The 19,432-nt window shown below is 53.4% G+C and overlaps 1 protein-coding gene across 5 annotated transcripts in view; it reads left to right on the forward strand.

Annotated features, from left to right (window-relative positions):
• LRP5 (LDL receptor related protein 5) overlaps positions 1-19,432 on the forward strand; it is a 124,510-nt gene that overhangs the window by 79,416 nt on the left and 25,662 nt on the right. For all 5 annotated transcript variants that reach the window (XM_024987583.2, XM_024987586.2, XM_024987588.2 and 2 more), the window contains exons 8-13: positions 3,287-3,503; positions 5,222-5,511; positions 8,129-8,355; positions 9,600-9,784; positions 14,923-15,246; positions 17,313-17,512. In XM_024987583.2, the coding sequence (XP_024843351.1) occupies positions 3,287-3,503; positions 5,222-5,511; positions 8,129-8,355; positions 9,600-9,784; positions 14,923-15,246; positions 17,313-17,512 (1,443 nt within the window). The remainder of the gene's footprint in view (positions 1-3,286; positions 3,504-5,221; positions 5,512-8,128; positions 8,356-9,599; positions 9,785-14,922; positions 15,247-17,312; positions 17,513-19,432) is intronic.

Genomic DNA, 19,432 nt, shown 5'->3' on the forward strand with positions numbered 1-19,432 from the left:
CTACTAGAAAAACCAAAGCTTTGACTAGATGGACCTTTGTTAGCAAAGTAATGTCTTTGCTTTTTTTTTTAATATAAATTTATTTATTTTAATTGGAGGCTAATTACTTTACAGTATGGTATTGGTTTTGCCATACATCAACGTGAATCCGCCACGGGTTGTCTCTGCTTTTTAATACACTGTCTAGGTTGGTCATAACTTTTCTTCCAAGGAGCAAGCGTCTTTTAATTTCATGGCTGCAGTCACCATGTGCAGTGATTTTGGAGCCCCCCAAAATTAAGTCTCTCACTGTTTCCATTGTATTCCCTTCTATTTGCTGTGAAGTGAGGGGACCAGATGCCATGATCTTAGTTTTCTGAATGTTGAGTTTTAAGCCAACTTTTTCACTCTCCTCTTTCAGTTTCAACAAGAGGCTCTTTAGTTCTTCACTTTCTGCCATAAGGGTGGTGTCATCTGCATATCTGAGATATTGGGACACACTCACACTTATTTTAGGCTCCTTCCATGGCTGTTTTTCTGTGACAATAACCTTATGGCCTCAAAGCTGAAAATATTTACACTCCTTTTCAGAAACTGCTTGCTAGCCCCTCTCCTGGACGATCCGCCTCCCATGCTCTCTTCTGGCCCCCATGTTGTCGATCGGATTTGTTCTTTCTGGATTCTGTTCTGATGCGTTGCCCACCCCGGAGGCTGATGGATGGGTTCCCATGTCTGTCTCCTCGTCCTCCGTTAGGGGGTCCAGGGAAGGTGGGGGTCCCTGAGTTGGGCCCAGAGGGAGCCTGGGGGGCTGACATGTGTCTCCCTGTAGACAGGCCGCGCTCGTCTGCTCCAGGATTTGGGAAAGGCCTGGCCCAGCAGAGTTACTTTAACAGATCTGTTGGGTTTGGTCAAGGTGTGCTGAAAGCTGCTGTGAAAAAGGCTGCCGTGGGATCACTTATTTTCTTGAGTGTTAGAGTCTTGATGTTCTTCCAAGTTGGAGGGCTTGCTGGGTGTTTCATGGGGTCTGTAATTGAGACCCTGCTTCCAAAGAGGAAGCGGGGAGGGCTTCCGAGGCAGAGAGGTGCCCTGCCAGCCCAGAGCCCGCGGGTCTGTGCTTGTGATGGGAGCCACCAGCCTGGCCCCGGGGAGCAGCTCACAGCCTCCCCCACTTTGTTCTGGAAAACTGAGACGGCGGGATGGGGCGGGGGGACAGGCAGAAACAGGGAGGTGCTTCTGGGCAGCGTCCGCCCCCCTCAATCTTCCTGGGTCTTCTGGGGGCTCACATTCATTATTCCTAAGCTGGGAAAATGTACTTCCTTACATCAGTCAGTAGAACGTGCGCTTACTTGTGTCTGGAGTGGAGTTATTAAAAGAAATGAAGAAAATGTGGACCTAGAGAAGGACAAGAAAGGTCTCTAAAGAGATACTGCTGACCCTTCGGTGTATAGCAGGCAGAGTCTTTAGTTTCAAGACGTGGATTGTTTTTCTTGTACTGATCTGTATCCACAGCCCCTGCCTAACCCTGGGTATTCAGTGTCAGAGAAGGAGCAGGCGTGTTGCCTGTGTGTTTGTGAGTGTGAGACGGGCCGTGTGTTCTTGGAGACGCTCTTCCTCTTGCTGTGCACTTCCTCAGGCGAGACCCCTTCCCAGGTCCAAGCGCTGTGTAAAGCATGTGTTCACCATCTTTATGTGCCTTCATGTTGTGGGGCCACAACCAGAACCAGCACCCTGGACCAGCTTGGAGTGCTCCTGCATCCGTCGCCCGACCCCTGGGCCTAACCCGCGGGCCAGGAGTAGAGCCCAGAGCTCTACCCAGAAATCCTGCTGCCCGGGGTCTGCAAGCCAGCTCATGACACAGGAGATGGTCCCTCAACTGGACGGCTCATTGCGCCCCTTGCGGGCCCGTACCTGGCCTTCCAGTTCTGATGTAATTGCCCCTGATGGGGCCCAGCCACAGTTGTTTGGTTAAGTTCCCAGGGTAACTTAGCTGCCCCCCTTAACTGCAGGTGGACAGACTGAGGTCCATGGGGTGCAGGGAGTCGGCCGTGGACAGAGCCGGGGTGGGGTCCCCGGCTGCAGGGTCCAGAGCTGCCTGTCCCGCCCCCCACCGTTTGACCCGGCAGTTTTGAGTTCTGTCCTGTGCTGCCCGACAACAGAGGACCAAAGTCTTTTCTGTTCAGCACATACCCAATCTGTCTTACGTGTGTGCCACCTGCACAACAGAAGGCTTGGGTCCTCTCTGATGAGCTGGAAATATAATCTGGCTGCACGAGGCCTGTTGAGACTTGCCTTTAATTCATCGTGTCTCTTTGATCCTGGCCTGAGAACCCAAAGTTCGGATGTTGCGTTTTTATCGTCTTCCTTTGCACATCGGCTTCTACTGATCATCTGTCATCACAAGCACATCTTACCCTGTTTGTCTGTGTGTTTCGGTTGGTTAAGGCATTCTTATGTTTGACAGTACTTTTCTCATCTGTGGCTTTTGTGGTTGATGCTTTTAATCAACACTGACTCTTAAGAAGATTTAGCTTTTACATCTCAGAGTCAACGGCCACCAGCGTGTAGCTGGGAGGGCTTCCCTGGTGGCTCAGCAGTAAAGAAGACACCTGCCAATGCAGGAGATGCAGGTTTGATCCCAGGGTTGGGAAGATCCCCTGGAGTAGGAAATGGCAACCCTCCCTAGTGTTGTGCCCGGGAAATCCTGTGGACAGAGGAGCCTGGTGGGCTATAGTCCATGGGGTCACAAAAGAGTTGGGTAGGACTTAGCGACTCAACAACAAGTATGTCTGGGGTTGGATATCGTCTTAGAGCTCTGAGCTCAGACTTAGAAGCAAACGTGTCCTCAGAGTTCACCTGGTCCTGACCGAGCAAGAAATTAGTCCACAGGCAAGTGGGAGGCCTTGTCTGGGTTAGTGCGTTCCTGGTCCAGCCTTTTGAAACTGGGCTCTGTGTCGGGGGTGGTGATCTGTGCCTCCTCATGCTGCGTCTGGGCAGACATTGCTAATCAATGAGCCTATCCCTGGTTGGAGAACCTACACCTTGGTACTCCAGGCAGCCACGGCCAGTCAATCAGCGATGGCGAGAGGATACCTGTTTTCCTTGCCTGCCCCTCTCAGCACAGCATGCACACCCAGGTCAGGGAGGCAGTAGGGAAGAGCCCCTGAATGGCACCATCACTGAAGACGTCATTCATCCAGCTGCCTCAGTGAGCCATGGTGCCTGGCCTGGCCAGATGCTGCTGGGGCCCATCCCGTTCCAGGCCGCTCAGGCCCGAGGCTGGCTCAGCGCCGTGTCTGCCATCCTGCAGGTGATCGATGTCGACGGGACCAAGCGGCGGACCCTCCTGGAGGACAAGCTCCCGCACATTTTCGGATTCACGCTGCTGGGGGACTTCATCTACTGGACCGACTGGCAGCGGCGTAGCATTGAGCGTGTGCACAAGGTCAAGGCCAGCAGGGACGTCATCATCGACCAGCTGCCCGACCTAATGGGGCTCAAGGCCGCGAATGTGGCCAAGGTCGTCGGTGAGTCCGGTCAGCCTCCAGCCGGGGGCCAGCCCTGCCACAGGCTCCCCTTTGGTCCACAGGCAGCCAAGCTGGAGGCTGAAGCTGGGGGTGTGTGTGCCGGGCTGGGGCACCGGCTCTGGGGCTGGACAGGGCAGGAGGTGGTGAGAATACAGGACATGTGATGGGGTGGGGTGTGGACCGGGCACAGTGAGTGGGCACGGCTGGCAGTTGTTGCTCTTACGGTGGCTAACACTCGCCTACTGCATGCCAGGCTCTGGCTGAGCGCCTTAGTACAGCCCTCTACACTAATGACAAGGCGGCCCCGTTAGTGCCGGGGCATACAAATGGGTGGCCAAGCTCAAGACTCACGCCTGAGGCTGCCCTGACCTCATTGCTGGGCGGGGCTGAGATCGTTATCCAGTGTGACAGGCTGGACCCTAAAATGCACACCGTATATCTAAAAGCTGGGATCTGCAGAAAGTTCCCTTGACACAGTGACTTGTTGCTTGATGACTAGGATTCCCAGTGCAAGTCCACAGTCTATATTGGGAACAGCAGTGTCCAGCTGTGCCGGGGGGACAGAAGCGGGGATGGGACAGTGGGCTCTGTAGGGACAGGGAGTCGTCCCCACCTGGGGTCCCGGTGCCTAGTCCTACACCTTCTCATCAGAGACACTCAGTTGACCTTCGCTGGAGGGAGGGACGGGGGACTGACCAGAGAGGCCCCAGGGCTTGCCCTCAAGTTGCTTCTAGTCCAGTGGGTGAGCTCTGCTGCCAGGCTGGTGAGTAGAGCTGAGATGTGAAAGGGATGCCTGGCTTTAAAATGCAAGGGAGGGCATTTGAGCGTGGAATTTGGGGAGCAGGTGGGGGGCAGGGTCTGCCCGGCAGAAGGGACAGCTGAGCACGGGCCTGGAGGTGCGGCCTGAGGGGCACCTGGGGGGTGGGGCGGGGACGGTGTACCCCTGTCTCCAGGAGAGGTCTTTGGTCTCAGCCTGCCCTCCTCAGACCAGATGATGGAATCAACACACTTGGTTTACCAGCTGCCTTGGAAAGCACTTTCTTTATCTACGGCAGAGTGCAAAGCCCACCAGCGAATGGGTGTTTGAAAAGCAAAGAATAAAGCCGCAGAGATAAGAAACATGATGCCTCTATGGGGTGTGATTTAAAGTTGAGAAATTGGGTCCCTTCCCACCTTCTCTCTCTCTCTCGTCAGGATTTACTGAGAAAGATGGCAGAGAGGATTTCTTTTTTTAGCTGAAATATTTAACACGAAATTAAAGCCAATTTTAACAGCATTGCGGCAGAGTGAGTCTAACAGGCTGGCCCAAAATAAAATATATGCTGACTACTGTCTGCTGGAATAAGAAACAGGCGCCTTGGGCCGTCCTGGGTGAATCTGAGATGTCGAGGGCGCTGAGAATGTCGGGGACTCGGAGGAGGAACCATCCGGGTGGTGACTTGGGCTGCAGTCTGGTTGCTCAGCAGGCAGGGAGGCCAGGCCCAGCAGGCAAGGGGGAGCAGAGGGCGAGGCGTCCCCAGGCGGCTTTGAGGAAGGGGGCGTTCAAGTGTGCAGGGAGGCCCGGGGCCTGGAGCCAGGGGGGACCCGGGTTTCCACCAACCCTACCTGCTGTCCCCTAGTGGCGCCTGGGGGAGATGAAGCCACATACGACCAGGAGCCACCGCCCCCCCCCCCCATTGCAGGGCCACTGGGCCTAGAACCTGTGTCTTTCCGTCCAGGAACCAACCCGTGTGCGGACAGGAATGGGGGCTGCAGCCACCTGTGCTTCTTCACGCCCCGTGCCACCAAGTGCGGCTGCCCCATCGGCCTGGAGCTGCTGAGCGACATGAAGACCTGCATCGTGCCCGAGGCCTTCCTGGTGTTCACCAGCCGGGCCGCCATCCACCGGATCTCCCTGGACACCAACAACAACGATGTGGCCATCCCGCTCACGGGCGTCAAGGAGGCGTCCGCCCTGGACTTCGATGTGTCCAACAATCACATCTACTGGACCGACGTCAGCCTGAAGGTACGGCGGCGGGGTGTCCTGCTGTTCACCTCCCCTGTGAATACCTGCTGGCGATGGTATCGCCTCAGAGGCTTAAAAAAGGCTTTCTTTTTTTAATAGGTTTTCTTTTGGGGGGCCATACCATGTATGATCTTAGCTGTCCAGTCATGAGAGAGCACGATGCATGAGCCCCCTGCGTCGGGAGCAGAGTATTAACTCCTGGACCACTGGGAAGTCCCTTAATCTGTTTTTTTAATGATTTATTTATTTGGCTGGGCCAGGTCTTCGTTGTACAAGCGGGATCTTTCCTCTCGGCACGTGGGATCTAGCTCCCCGACCAGGGATTGAACCCAGGCCCCCTGCACTGGGAGTGTGGAGTCTTAGCCCCTAGGCCAGCAGGGAGTCCCAGTAGTTTTGTTTTGTTTTTTTAATTGAAGTTTAGTTGCTGTGCAATGTCTGTAGCGAGTGCACAGTATAGTGATTGACCATTTTGAAAGCTTAGACTCCATGTATCGCTACTGAAAGTACTGGCTGTCGGCCAGGGTCTCCTTGTAGCCTATTTTATCCCTAACAGTTTGCACCTTCACTCTCCTGCCCTGATGTTGCCCCTCTCCCCTCTCCCCACTGGTACCCACTGTATCTGCGAGTCTGTTCCTTTTTGTCATATTCGCTATTTGTTGCAGTGTTTATACTCCCATATAAGTGATACGCTACAGTATGTGTTTTTCTCTGTCTGACTTATGACAAAGCATAATACCCTCCAAGTCTGTGCATGTTGTTACAGAGGGCAAAATTTCATTCTTTTTAATGGCTGAGTGTAAAAAATTAAAAGAAAAAAACTAGAGAGAGCTCCTTGGTGGTCCGGCGGTTAGGACTCTGTGCCTCCACTGCAGGGGGCACAGGTTCTATCTGGGTCGGGGAACTAAGATCCCACAAGCTGCAGGGCGCAGCTAAAAATAAATTTTAAAAATTAAAACAAAAATTAAAAAAATATTTATTGTGGCTTGATTCAAACCAGTAGAACCCTAGTGAACCCATGTTAATACCTAAGCATGAATGATTGCAATGAGTGGATCCGGTGGACACACAGGTGGCTATTTCTAGAGTGATTATGTACCCGTGTGTCTTTTGATTCACCCCACTCACTCCCTCACAAGTGCCCACTTACTTAACAAGCTTTCTTTGTTCTGGGTGCTAGTGCAAATATCCTGGATAAATACAGGAGAGCCCCCTTTATCTTCTCAAGTAGAGTTTTGCAAACTGGTCCTTGGGCCAGCCTCCTGACTTTGTCAGTAAAGTTTTATTGGAACAGCGGTGCCTGTTTGCCTGTGGATCGTCCGCACCTGCTTTTGTGCCCCTGAGCTTGCGTGCTGAGTCACTTCCGTTGTGTCTGACTCTTTGCGACCCCTTGGACTGGAGCCCACCAGGCTTCTCTGTCTGTGGGATTTGCCAGCAAGAATACTGAAGTGGGTTGCCATGCCCTCCTGCAGGGGATCTTCCCGACCCAGGTCGAGTCTGCGTCTCTTGTGTGTCCTGCGTTGGCAGGCAGGTTCTTTACCACCAGCGCCGCCTCGGGAGCCACTAGGTGGTGGCAAATCCATGTGCCCTGTGGAGCCTGAGATATTTACCAGAAACATCCTCTAACCCCTGTTCTAAAGCACGGAACACTGAACGGTGTAGTCATCTACCTTTTATTCTACCATTGGGATTACATGGTTCGTAAGGTTTTTTTCTGATTGTAGGGTTCTCATAGGGTTCACTGTAGAAAGAGAGAAAAATATACAGAAAAGGTATAAAGAAGAAAATAAAACACCCACACCTCCATCGTTTCGAGTCAGCCACTGATGTCGTTTTAGAGTATCTCCTTGCATTTTTTCCCTGCGTTAGTGTTTCTCATAATCAGTCATATGCTACATAGAATTCTGTATCCTGTGTTTTTTTCGTCACATTATAACATATTTTGTCTCAAGCTATTACAAACTTTGTGTGTAAATTCTTTAAATATTCTTTAATATAATTAAATTCTTTAAATGTGTAATTTGACATAATTCTTTAAATGTGTAAATTACTCTACTGTGCATATATTTCTTAATCATTGCCTTATTTTAAATGGCCTTCCAGTTTTTTCCCAACTCTAAACCATACCACAGTAACAGATATCTCTGTGTATAAAGTCTCTTTTGTATTTTCTTTCCTTTGAATAACATTTCAAGAGGAAGATTACTGGGTGAAAGATCCAAGGATTTCTTTTTTAGGATGTAACTATTTTGAAGGGTCCTGAGACATGTATATATAATATACTTATATAATGATATATTATTTTATAATAATGTACTATTATATAATATGTTTACATAGTTTAAAAAGTATATATATATATATATATATATATATTGCCAAATTGTTTCTTCTAAAGAGGTTGTGTTTTAAAAGTTCCTTTAAAAACTCGAATGTTGAGGGGCAATAGATAGAAGGAATAAAAAGAATAGAAACTCAAATGTTGTGATCTGGCCCCTCATCAGTAGCTGGTCAGTTGCTGATGGTGGTTATGGTCAGCAGTCGCTCCAGCATCACCTGGTGAGATGTCTGCCGAAACTCTGCTTCCTAACGGGTGGCCTCTCCTTCTCCCCACTCCCAGACCATCAGCCGGGCCTTCATGAATGGGAGCTCCGTGGAGCACGTGATCGAGTTTGGCCTCGACTACCCGGAAGGCATGGCCGTTGATTGGATGGGCAAGAACCTCTACTGGGCAGACACCGGGACCAACAGGATTGAAGTGGCCCGGCTGGACGGGCAGTTCCGGCAGGTCCTCGTGTGGAGGGATCTAGACAACCCGCGGTCGCTGGCCCTGGACCCCACCAAAGGGTAAGGGCCGCTTTGCCAGCCCGTGCGCCCGTGCCCCCACCACCTCTCCACACCAGCCAGTGCAGTGATGCCCCGAGGCACACGGCTGCCCGCTGCCCATCGACACTGCAGTTGAGAGTAGTAATGACCACTGTGAGCTTGGAGGTGGCCGGGACCAGCAGGACTCTTGCGGGGCAGGGGTCATCTGGTTCATTTCACAGTCGGGACACTGAGGCCCAGAGCAGAAGCAGGCAGGAAGGGAGGCCCCCGTATCAGGCATCACCCGGGCCCTTCCAGGGGAGCCTCTCGTAGGAGCGCCCAGGGGCCCTGCCAGCGTGAATATCTTTGTACCTGATTTCACGGATAGCGTGGATGTCTCTGTACCTGATTTCACAGATGCAGAAACTGAGGCTCGGAGAAGCTCAGTGACTGAAGGTCACCGAAGGTCATGTCAGTGGTCCAAGAAGTCCTATCCAGATCCCTGTCCAGAGCTTCTCCTCCTGGCCTCTTGCAGCCGCTTGGCTGCAGATTAAAACCTGCCTTGCAAGGCACATGCTTTGATCTGTCAAGCAGCCTGGGGGCCCTGTCCTGGGGCCAGAGGGCCGGGCGGAGTCTTCCTCTGCATGCACTGCTCACCCCATAAAGCATCAGTGATGTGTAGGGAGCACCCCAAACCCTGCCTGCTGCATGCTGTTAGGGAAGGAAGATTTCTGCAGAACAAAGGGAAAGGTCCAGATTTTAGTGAAAGAACCAGGAAACACAAGTCTGAGATGGAGGTTTCCTCCCCAGAGCTGATGGTGAAGAGCCAGGAAAGAGGACCTTTGGTGGGGGTGGTGGAGCCGAGTTCGAATTCCGGCCCTGCAAAGCCTGTTTGTCTTGGGGTCTTGTTTTCTTCCTTCTTTGAGGAAAGGGACTATATGCCCTGATTGGCCCACACTCTCCTGTCCAGCCTACTTAGCATTTGTCCCTGACATGGGGGCCCCTCCTGGACATCCTGGCACATGGCCACCACCTTTGTGCATGTGAACAAGAGTATCGGGGCTTAGCTTGCAGGGGGCGCTGCTGTGCGACCCCAGGAGCCAGGATGCAGCTCCGTGGCCGCTCCTGGAGGGACAGTGGGTTGGGGGTGCTCCCAGGTCTCCCCTTGTCCATGCTTCCTATAAGATGCCTTCAGCACGGCCCAGAAGATGGCGGCAGGCAGGCTCCCTGCCCTGACTCAAGGGTGGACACGCTGACCGAACCTGCCCTACTCCCGTGTCTTCCAGCTACATCTATTGGACAGAGTGGGGTGGCAAGCCCAGGATCGTGCGGGCCTTCATGGATGGGACCAACTGCATGACGCTGGTGGACAAGGTGGGCCGGGCCAATGACCTCACCATCGACTACGCTGACCAGCGTCTCTACTGGACGGACCTGGACACCAACATGATCGAGTCGTCCAACATGCTGGGTGAGAGCCGGTGGGTCCTGCCGGGAGGGGGCACCCCTGGTGGGGTGTCAGCCACCCTCAGCCCCCAAGGCACTGTGCCCTCGGGCTTGCAAGGTGTGGACGGGCCCCGAGTGCTGACCCAGCATGCCACAGAGGTGTCCCTTTCTGCCCCTGCTGCCGTTGTGTAGAGGCCCTGGTGCTGACAGCTGGGTCTAGACCAACCCCAGGCCAGGATTCTAATCTGACCTGACACCACAGAGCATAGGTTTTCAGTGATGGGGAAACTGAGGCCCAGGGAGGTAACGGGACCTGTGTAAGGTCACCGAGCGCTGCTCAGCCCCCAGGACCACACGCTCCGTCTCCATCCAACCCTGAATTCCTCTTGGGTACCAGGCATCGTTCTGGGGCCACTCAACACCCTGGGATTAGATTAAAAACAAAACCCAGGACTTCCCTGGTGGGCCAGTGGTTAGGATTCCACCTGCCAATGCACGGACATAGGTTCAGTCCCTGGTCGGGGAAGATTCCACATGCCGGGGGGCATCTAAGCCCTGCACCACAACTCCTGAAGCCCATGCACTAGAGCCTGTGCTCCCAACAAGGGAAGGGAGTGCTCCCCGTACACGGCAACTAGAGAATGCCCACAGGCAGCAACAAAGACCCAGCATAACTGAAAACACATAAATAAATAATAATTTTAAAAGCCAGGAAAAAAAAAAAACCTTATTCCATATCACCTAGCAGTGAGGGCAGGATTGGATCCTAGAACATGACTGGACTTCTTGGTGGGTGGGGGAGGGTGGCTCTCTTGGGTGGTACCAGTTGGTGGAGCTACCCTGTGCAATTGAGAGACTTTGGCTTCCTTCCTTACCGCCGCGGCTGCCACCTGTGGTGGGCACAGTTGTGCCCACTTTACAGATGAGGAGACTGAGGCCTTGGTGGGCCGAACCACTTGCCCCAGGTACTGTGTGAACAGAGCCAGGGCCAGAAGCTCTGTGTTCTGGTTTCTGCTTGCAGTGGGCTGTACCCGCCCTGCACACTGACTGTCCTGGTTCATGGGGCCCGGAGCGAGGCTTGACTGCGTCTTCGAGGTCACCACGCCAGCCCCGCAGGGAGTTATAAGAGGCTGGTGGCAGGTGGGAAACTTGTTGCAGCACAGCTGTGGTCGCCCGAAACAATTAAGTTCCCTGATTACCCCAGAGTAATGACACACTCAGAGGAAAACCAGTGAAAGCCTTGGAAACCCGCCCAAGCCTTCAGGTCGAGGGCAGTCGGGTGCATCCGGCCGGGCTGTTTTTCTGCTGTGGCAGGTTTCCCGCTGAACAGCACAGACGTGTCCAGAGCACTTGGTTAACAGCAGGGGAGGCCCCCGTGGGAAGAGTGCCTGTGTCTAAGAGCTGAGTGTGCATTGTGAGCCTGGGATTTTTTTTTTTTCACTTTTTTCCTTTTTTAAAAATCATTTTCAAAACATTATTTCAAATTGTGCCATAGATGATTTCCATTCCTCTTCCTCCTGCTCCCACATAGGAGGAGCATGTCCACACGTCTCTGATTTGTTTTCATGGGCTTCATTTTTTTAAAAAATTTTTATTTGGCTGTATGGGGTCTTAGTTGTGACACGAAAGATTTCCCTTCGATCTCTAGTTGCAACATGCAAACTCTTAGTTGTGGCGTGTAGGCTCTAGTTCCCTGATCAGGAATTGAACCCCGGTCTCCTGCATTGGGAATGTGGAGTCTTAGCCCCTGGGCCACCAGGAAGACTCCCATCATTGGCATCATTTTTACCGTGAAATAGAGCATATGTGTATATGGGCTTCTGCAGTGACTCAGCAGTAAAGAATCTGCCTGCAATGCAGGAGACGCAGGTTCGATCCCTGGGTTGGGATGGCAACCCATTCCAGTATTCTTGCCTGGAAAAAAATCCCATGGACAGAAGAGCCTGGCAGGCTATAGTCCATGGGGGTCACAAAGAGTTGGATATGACTGAGTGACTCAGCATGCACAGAGCATATGTGAGGCGTTCGCACAACACACACTTTGACGGGGCAGACTTAGGACCCCACACTGGGGTTGAGGTCGAGCGTCCCCGGCCCCGCACAAGCTCTCTCCCTCCTGCAGGGCTCAGCCCCGCTCTGCGCCCTTTCCACCACGCACCGTGTCTCTCGGCCCTGAGCCTGCCTGTTGCCTCTGTAGCCCCAGCAGCTGCCCACAGGTGTGTGTGTTCCGCACGTGGCTGCTCGGTGGTCACACCCTGGTTCATTTGACACGTCCTCTGCTGCTGGTGTTAGCCTGAGCAGCCGTATCCCCAGATGGGGTCATTGGGCTCCAAGCAAGGTGTGGGCCTGCCCCCTCCCTTCTGGAGGCTGCTGCCTGGGCCCAGTGCCTTTCCATCTTCTGGAGCCTGCCTGCCTCCTTCCTCGTGGCCCCTTCCTCCAACTTCAAAGCCAGCTGTAGTGACCAGCCCCGCTCATGGTCCTGTTCTCTCTACCCTTGTACTTACACCGGGTGTCCTGGGATCATCCAGGATCATCTCTGCAGTTCAGAATCTTTAATTTAGTCACACCTGCAAAGCCCCCAGCCACGTAAGGCATGATGTTCACAAATCCTGGAGATTAGAATGTGGAGCTCTTTGGAGAAGAGGGAGTGAGTGAATGAAAGTCAGTCGTGTCCGACTCTTTGCGACCCCATGGACTATACAGCCTGTGGAATTCTTCAGGCCAGAATATTGGAGTGGGTAGCCTTTCCCTTCTCCAGGGGATCTTCCCAAGCCAGGGATCGAACCCAGGTCTCCTGCATTACAGGTGGATTCTTTGCCAGCTGAGCCACCTGGGAAGTCCAAGAATACTGGAGTGGGTAGCCTGTCCCTTCTCCAGAGGATCTTCCCGACCCAGGAATCGAACCGGGTCTTCTGCATTGCAGGCAGATTCTTTACCAACTGAGCTATGAGGGAAGCCCTGGAGAAGACGGAGAATGCTATTCTGCTCATAACTTCTTCTTGTTGTTCAGTTGCTAAGTTGTGTCTGAATCTTTGCGACCCCAGGGATTGCAGCACTCCAGGCTTCCCTTCCTTCTGTCTCCCAGAGTGTGTTCGTATTCATGTCCATTGAGTAGGTGTTGCTATCTATCTCAGCCTCTGCCACCCCCTTCTCCTTTGGCCTTCAGTCTTTCCCAGCGTCAGGGTCTTTTCCAATGAGTCCCACCTGGTTCCTCTGTCCATGGAATTCTCCAGGCGAGAATACTGGAGTGGGGGCGCTTCCCAGGCGGCTCCATGGTAAAGAATCTGCCTGCTGATGCAGGAGACGCTGGTTCCAACCCGGGTCTGGGAAGATCCCACATGCCTCGGAACAACTAAGCCCACGAGCCACAACTATTGAGCCTGTGCTCTAGAGCCCACAGGCGGCAACTACTGAACCCTCGAGCCTGTGCTCGGCAGCAAGAGAAGCTACCGCAGAGAGAAACTCCCTGCAACCAGAGCATCGCCCCTGCTCACCACAGCTAGAGAAAAGCCAGAGCAGCAGCGAAGCCCCAGCACAGCCAAAACAGATAAATAAGTAAAAGGAATACCGGACTGGGCAGCGGTTCTCTTCTCCAGGGGATCCTCCCAACCCAGGGACTGAACCTGGGTCTCCTGCACATAACTTTTACCAAGCACTTATTTTGTACTGGCGTTTTGACCATTTTACATGCATTCTACATGATCTCACTGAATATTTATCTCAATGATAATCACAGAGCTCACTGATTTTTTAATCACAATTTATTACATTTAAGTATCGTGGGTACCCATGAGGACGCTCTTTTCGTTTTTCAGCTCCTTAGACTGCACCGGCTCTTTGTTGCAGCATGAGGGATCTTCAGTTGCGGCCTCCTTGGTAGCTCACTGGTAAAGAATCTGCCTGCAATTAGGGGGACCTGGTTCGATTCCTGGGTCGGGAAGATCTTCTGGAGAAGGGAAAGGCTACCCACTCCAGTATTCATGGGCTTCCCTGGTGGCTTAGACAGTAAAGAATCTGCCCACAATGCGGGAGACCTGGGTTCAGTCCCTGGCTTGGGGCAATCCCCTGGAGAAGGGAAAGGCTACCCACTCCAGTATTCTGGCCTGGAGAATTCCATGGACAGTTTAGCCCATGGGGTCACAAAGAGTCAGACATGACTGAACGACTTTCACTTTCACTTTGCAATGTCTAGTTCCCTGACCAGGGATTAAACCCAGGCCCCCTGCATTGGGAGTGCAGAGTCTTAACCACTGGACTGCAAGGGAAGTCATGAGGGCACTCTGAAGAATACTCACTTTGCAGATGGGGAGACTGAGGATCAAGGAGCTTACACAGATTGCCCAAGGTCATGGGATCAGTGGAGGAGCAAGGGGACCCAGGCTGACTCCAGAGCCTGGTTCCCATCCCTCTGGTAGACTGCTAGGCAGAAGGTTTAATTTAAAATTTTTTATTGACATGCAGGGAACTGAAGTTCTGCAAGCCTCATGATGTGGCCAAAATAAAATGAAATATTTTATGACATACAAATATAGTAAAGTACAAAAAAGTGGTCAGGTTTGAGAACTTTTACATACGGATACTTGTACATCCATAGAAGCATCAACATAGGCTGTGCAGCTTCCATGCAGATCAAAGCAAGGAAGTTTCCAGCCCCCGAAAGGCTCTCAGTCAGTCTTACCGACCTCCTCAAGGCTCACTGCTGCACTGATGTCTGTCTACATGCTCTAGTTGTGCCATTCTAGAACTTTCTATCATTGACCGTCCGGCGTGTGCTCTTCAGCATCTGGCTTCTTTCCATCTAATGACTGAGACTCACCCACATTGTTACTCTGTTCTGCTGCTGTGTCATTTCCATGGCCTGAAGATTGATCCATTTTTGTTAAACCCATCCTGCTGTTTGGGTTGCTTTCTGCTGTGGCTGTCACACAGTTGCTGCTGTGCACAGTCTCATCTGTGTTGTTTGGGGGAATGCTCCGAGCACGTCTCTTGTGCAGCAGGAGGGGAGCTGCCTGCCCTCAGGGTAGGTGCACATCCAGGCTCAGTGGGCCCTGCCGATTTCCCAAAGTGCTCGCACGCTTTACGAGCCTGACGTAGGCGGCCAGGCTGTGGATTGGCGCCCGTGCGGTGCCCTGGCTGACGCCGCGCCCTCGTGTCTCCGCGCAGGTCAGGAGCGGGTCGTGATTGCGGATGACCTCCCGCACCCCTTCGGTCTGACCCAGTACAGCGATTACATCTACTGGACAGACTGGAACCTGCACAGCATCGAGCGGGCTGACAAGACCAGCGGCCGGAACCGCACCCTCATCCAGGGCCACCTGGACTTCGTGATGGACATCCTGGTGTTCCACTCCTCCCGCCAGGACGGCCTCAACGACTGCATGCACAATAACGGGCAGTGTGGCCAGCTGTGCCTCGCCGTCCCCAGCGGCCACCGCTGCAGCTGCGCCTCGCATTATACCCTGGACCCCAGCAGCCGCAACTGCAGCCGTAAGTGCCTTGCTCTCCCCCTGGCCCTCACTTCCACATGAGATCCACGTGCCTCTGACAGGTAAGGCAGAAAGAAGCATCTTGGGTGCACGTGGGCAGTTGGGCAGGTTGTGCACTGCACATATGCATAATGTTACCTGGAGGCTCGGGCTGGGTAGAAGCCCTGTTGCTTCATCTAGATGTGATTAGGTGCGCCAAGCCCTCACCTGACACATCCCATGGGAGGCTCTTTGGCTGTGAAAAACAGTCTCTGTCACTTATAGATTTGGGCACTATTCCAAATGCTTTTTACGGCACTTAATCCTCCAGTCTTGGAGAAGGAAATGGCAACCCACTCCAGCATTCACAGAGGAGCCTGGTGGACTGCTGTCCATGGGGTCGCACAGAGTCGGACACGACTGAAGCGACTTAGCCGCAGCAGCAGCAATCCTCCAGTCTATGGGATAGGCAACATCGCTGTCCCCATTTCACAGACAAGGACCCTGAGCACAGAGACACGTAGTTACCCACCCAAGGCCACACAACAGTGAGACTTGGAACCAGGTCTGAATCCAGGCAGGCTGGCTCCAGAGTCCCCGCTCCCACCCCTTACTGCCAGCCTCACGTCCACTTGTGTGGTCCTTACACTGACCCTCTAAACGAGGCCGGCCTTTTTTCTTTCATTCCGTTACTCAGAAAAGCGAGGTTCAGAGAGCTGGAGCATGACTTCCCCATGGCCTGCAGGGAGAACAGACGTGTCCTGTTGGCAGGCTCTTCTCCTGTGACATCACCAGAGCGCTGGTTAGGACTCGGCCTCTGAGCAGCTGTAGACAGTTTACAAAGCTCTTTGTCACCCGGGGCCTTGTGTGAGCCTCTCGCGGCCCTGGGCGTTGGGAGGGCTGGGCGTCCACGGTCCAAAAGGGTGCGTGCGGGACCCACAGCCTCGAAGGGCGGAGGGGCTTGGTGGCAGTCCTCGGCTGGTACATGATGGGCCTAGGGCCGCAGCTGGGACTCCCCCCTCCTGGGCTCCCTTTGGTCCTGTTGTCCAATTTCCTGGGGGGCCGTAACCTTGAAGAGTCAAATGGAGGTGCAGGTCATCCACCCCCCAGAGGGGATGTGACCTGGGTGCCGGCTCCCATGGCTGCAGACCCAGGGCCATGATTGGATTCACGTGGCGCAGCCGTAGCTCTGACAGTGGCCTCTGCACGTTCTGGGTCCTGACAGCCCCGAGGAGCGCCCCCTCCTGGTCTCACTGTTCACATGGTTTTCGGCCGTTCCCTGGAGCCCACAGTAGCCCATGGAGAATCCCACAGTCACCAGAGCATCTCACACACTTGTCAGAGTCTGAGGCTCACTGCCTTTTGCTCCTTCCTACTTAAGTCTTGATAATCTAAAAAGAAATGGAGGCCTTCCCTGGCAGTCCAGTGGCTAAGACTTGGCCTCCTGGTGCAGGGGGTGTGAATTGGTTGGGGGCATAGGATCCCACGTGCCTCTCGGCCAAGAAAACCAAATATAAAACAGAAGCAGTATTGTAACAAATTTAATAAAGACTTTTAAAATGGTCCACATCAAAAAAAAGGTTTTATTTTGTTTTATTTTTTTAATGAGGGTCTTCCCTGGTGGTCCAGTGGCTAAGACTTTGCTTTCCCGATGCTTAGGGCCTGGGTTCGACCACTGGTCAGGGCACTAGTCCCACATGCATCAATTAAGAGTGTGCATGCTGCAACTGAAGGTCCTGCATGCCTCAACAAGGTCCAGTGGGCTGCAGCTAAGACCAAGCACAGCCAAGTGCTTGGTCTTCTTTTCATTTTCAAAAAGAAATGAATATCTAGTTTTAAAATAACACGTACACTTAGAATAAAATACTGAAACGACAGAGACACGTGTAACATGGAGAGTCAAATTCCTCATGGTACACCACCGCCCCCCAGGAATCGACTGTGTCTTCCCAGCCGTTTTCCACGTCCGTCTCGTAGGTACACATACGGACCTACTTTTTACCATAGCACGCGACGCCATCCTCCCCGGCCCCTCCCTCTTCGGCTCCGACACTGACCGGCGGCCCCTCCTCTGTCTGCCCCCTCCAGCGCCCACCACCTTCCTGCTGTTCAGCCAGAAGTGTGCCATCAGCCGGATGATTCCTGACGACCAGCGCAGCCCGGACCTCATCCTGCCACTGCACGGCCTGCGCAACGTCAAGGCCATTGACTACGACCCTCTGGACAAGTTCATCTACTGGGTGGACGGGCGCCAGAACATCAAACGAGCCAAGGACGACGGGACCCAGGCAAGTGTGCCTGTTGGGAGTGCTGGAGTATGGAGGGGCGGCCGGGGGGGGTGCGCTTCCACAAGGAGCAGGCCACTGCCACCCCCTTTTCTTAGCAGAGGGGGTGCCGGGGAGCACGGTGGGCGGTAGGTGACGATCTGGGCCCCAGTTATGTCCTTGTGGGGTGTCAGGCTGAGTCGTGCGAAGCCCTGAGATGATGACTCTGTAGAAACTGGATCTTGGCAGTTGTTTACGGAGTGCTGGTGGACGTCAGACCCCGTGGGGTCTCTTTTTTTTCCCCTTTCCGCGGTGGTTTTGTACAAGGACGGTTGGTATTGGTTATTCTAGGCTTATTTTTTATTTCAGAGGAGTTGTGTACAGCCAGTTCTGTTGTGAAGCAGTATGTGTGTTTCTGAAAATCACTGCACTCTGTAAAATGGAGCAGAACAGACCCCAGGGCTGATGGGGCGGGGTGGGGGCTAGGAGCGCAGCTCTCAAAACTCCATCAACGACAGACTAAGCAAGAGCGAGGACCCTGGCGATGCAGGGGCCCCACCTGCCCCTTAAATGGTTCGGTACGTAAATGCTACGGCAGATACGGCCCTTGACCTTTCAGAGACCCGAGGTTGGCTGAGGAGACGGGAGCCGGAGGGCTGTGGCTTGTGGGTTTTGCTGGAACTGTGGAGGGAGGGTTGGCTGAGATGGGACATACCGTCGAAACCCCAGCATGGATGGTGTGGCTCCCGGCGCGGGGGGTCTGAGGGGCGCTGGAGGTGTGTGTTCACTCACCCCTGCTTAGCGCGGTGCCAGCTGCGTGCTCTGCACTTGCCAGTGTTTCTCTGGGTGGAGTTGTGCAAACTCGAAAACCACGCTCTGCTGGGGTTGTCCCCGATACATCACGGCGTGGGAGCAGAGGCGCGCTTTCCAAACCCGAGTCTAGCAGAACTGACTGCTTTCCTGTGTTAGGTGTTTGTGACCCAGGCCAGGAAGGATGTTGTCTCTGCAGCCTCCGGGCTCATCCGGCGTATCCAGCCGTGTGACAGGGAACTGTGGCCAGAACCCCAGTAGGACACGCCTGCCTGGTCATGCCAGTTTCGAAAAGTTCCTTTCACAAGAGCTACGGAACCCAGCCGTCTCTTTCTCGATCGAGTGGTCGCTGTAATTGCTTATGTCGTGTGGGGGAGTCTCGGCATTGTCATGCAAGGCTGTTTTGTGTCAGGAGGGATTTTCAGAAGATCTTCTGTTCCCTGCCCCGAACTGGGTACCAGGGCTGCCTGTACAGCTGGGCAGCACAAAATACGTCATCCGGCAACAGTGTCAGGTTAACCAGCCTTTGACTGTGCATCCTTGGTGGATGGTAGAGGCTCCAGCTGTCCCCAGATGCGAGCAGAGCCTGGGGAAGATGGTGGGAATGGATTTCTTTCATCTCTCTCCGGGCTCAGGTGACAGTGACTTTGAGTCCTTTGGAGAACGTGAAGTGTTAATTGATGGACTGTGGCTTCCCTGCTGTGAAAGTTGCTGGGTGCAAATTGCCTTCAAGTCCCAGGGAGACGCGTTCTTTTGCATTCTTTTATGGTGTCTGCAAAAGTGGGGGAGGACTTTGAAGAATAAGGCCCTTTTAAGAGCGCTTAATCTAGATAACGTTCATTTGCCTCCCCACTGAACTCGGTTTTCCTGTGGCTTTGATTATTTGGAGCACACCCCCACCCCAAGGATGGCGTTCTTCATTATTAGTTGGGTGCCTAGTTGTGTCTGACTCTTCGCAGCCCCATGGACTGTAGCCCACCAGGCTCCTGTGTCCATTGAATCCTCTGGGCAAGAATACTGCAGTGGGTGGCCATTCCCTTCTCCAAGGGATCTTCCTGACCCAAGGATCGAACCCGCGTCTCTTGCATCTCCTGCACTGACAGGCGGATTCTTTTACCACAAGTGCCGCCTGGG

Source organism: Bos taurus, chromosome 29 (genome assembly GCF_002263795.3).
Source record: "Bos taurus isolate L1 Dominette 01449 registration number 42190680 breed Hereford chromosome 29, ARS-UCD2.0, whole genome shotgun sequence".
NCBI lineage: Eukaryota > Metazoa > Chordata > Mammalia > Artiodactyla > Bovidae > Bos > Bos taurus.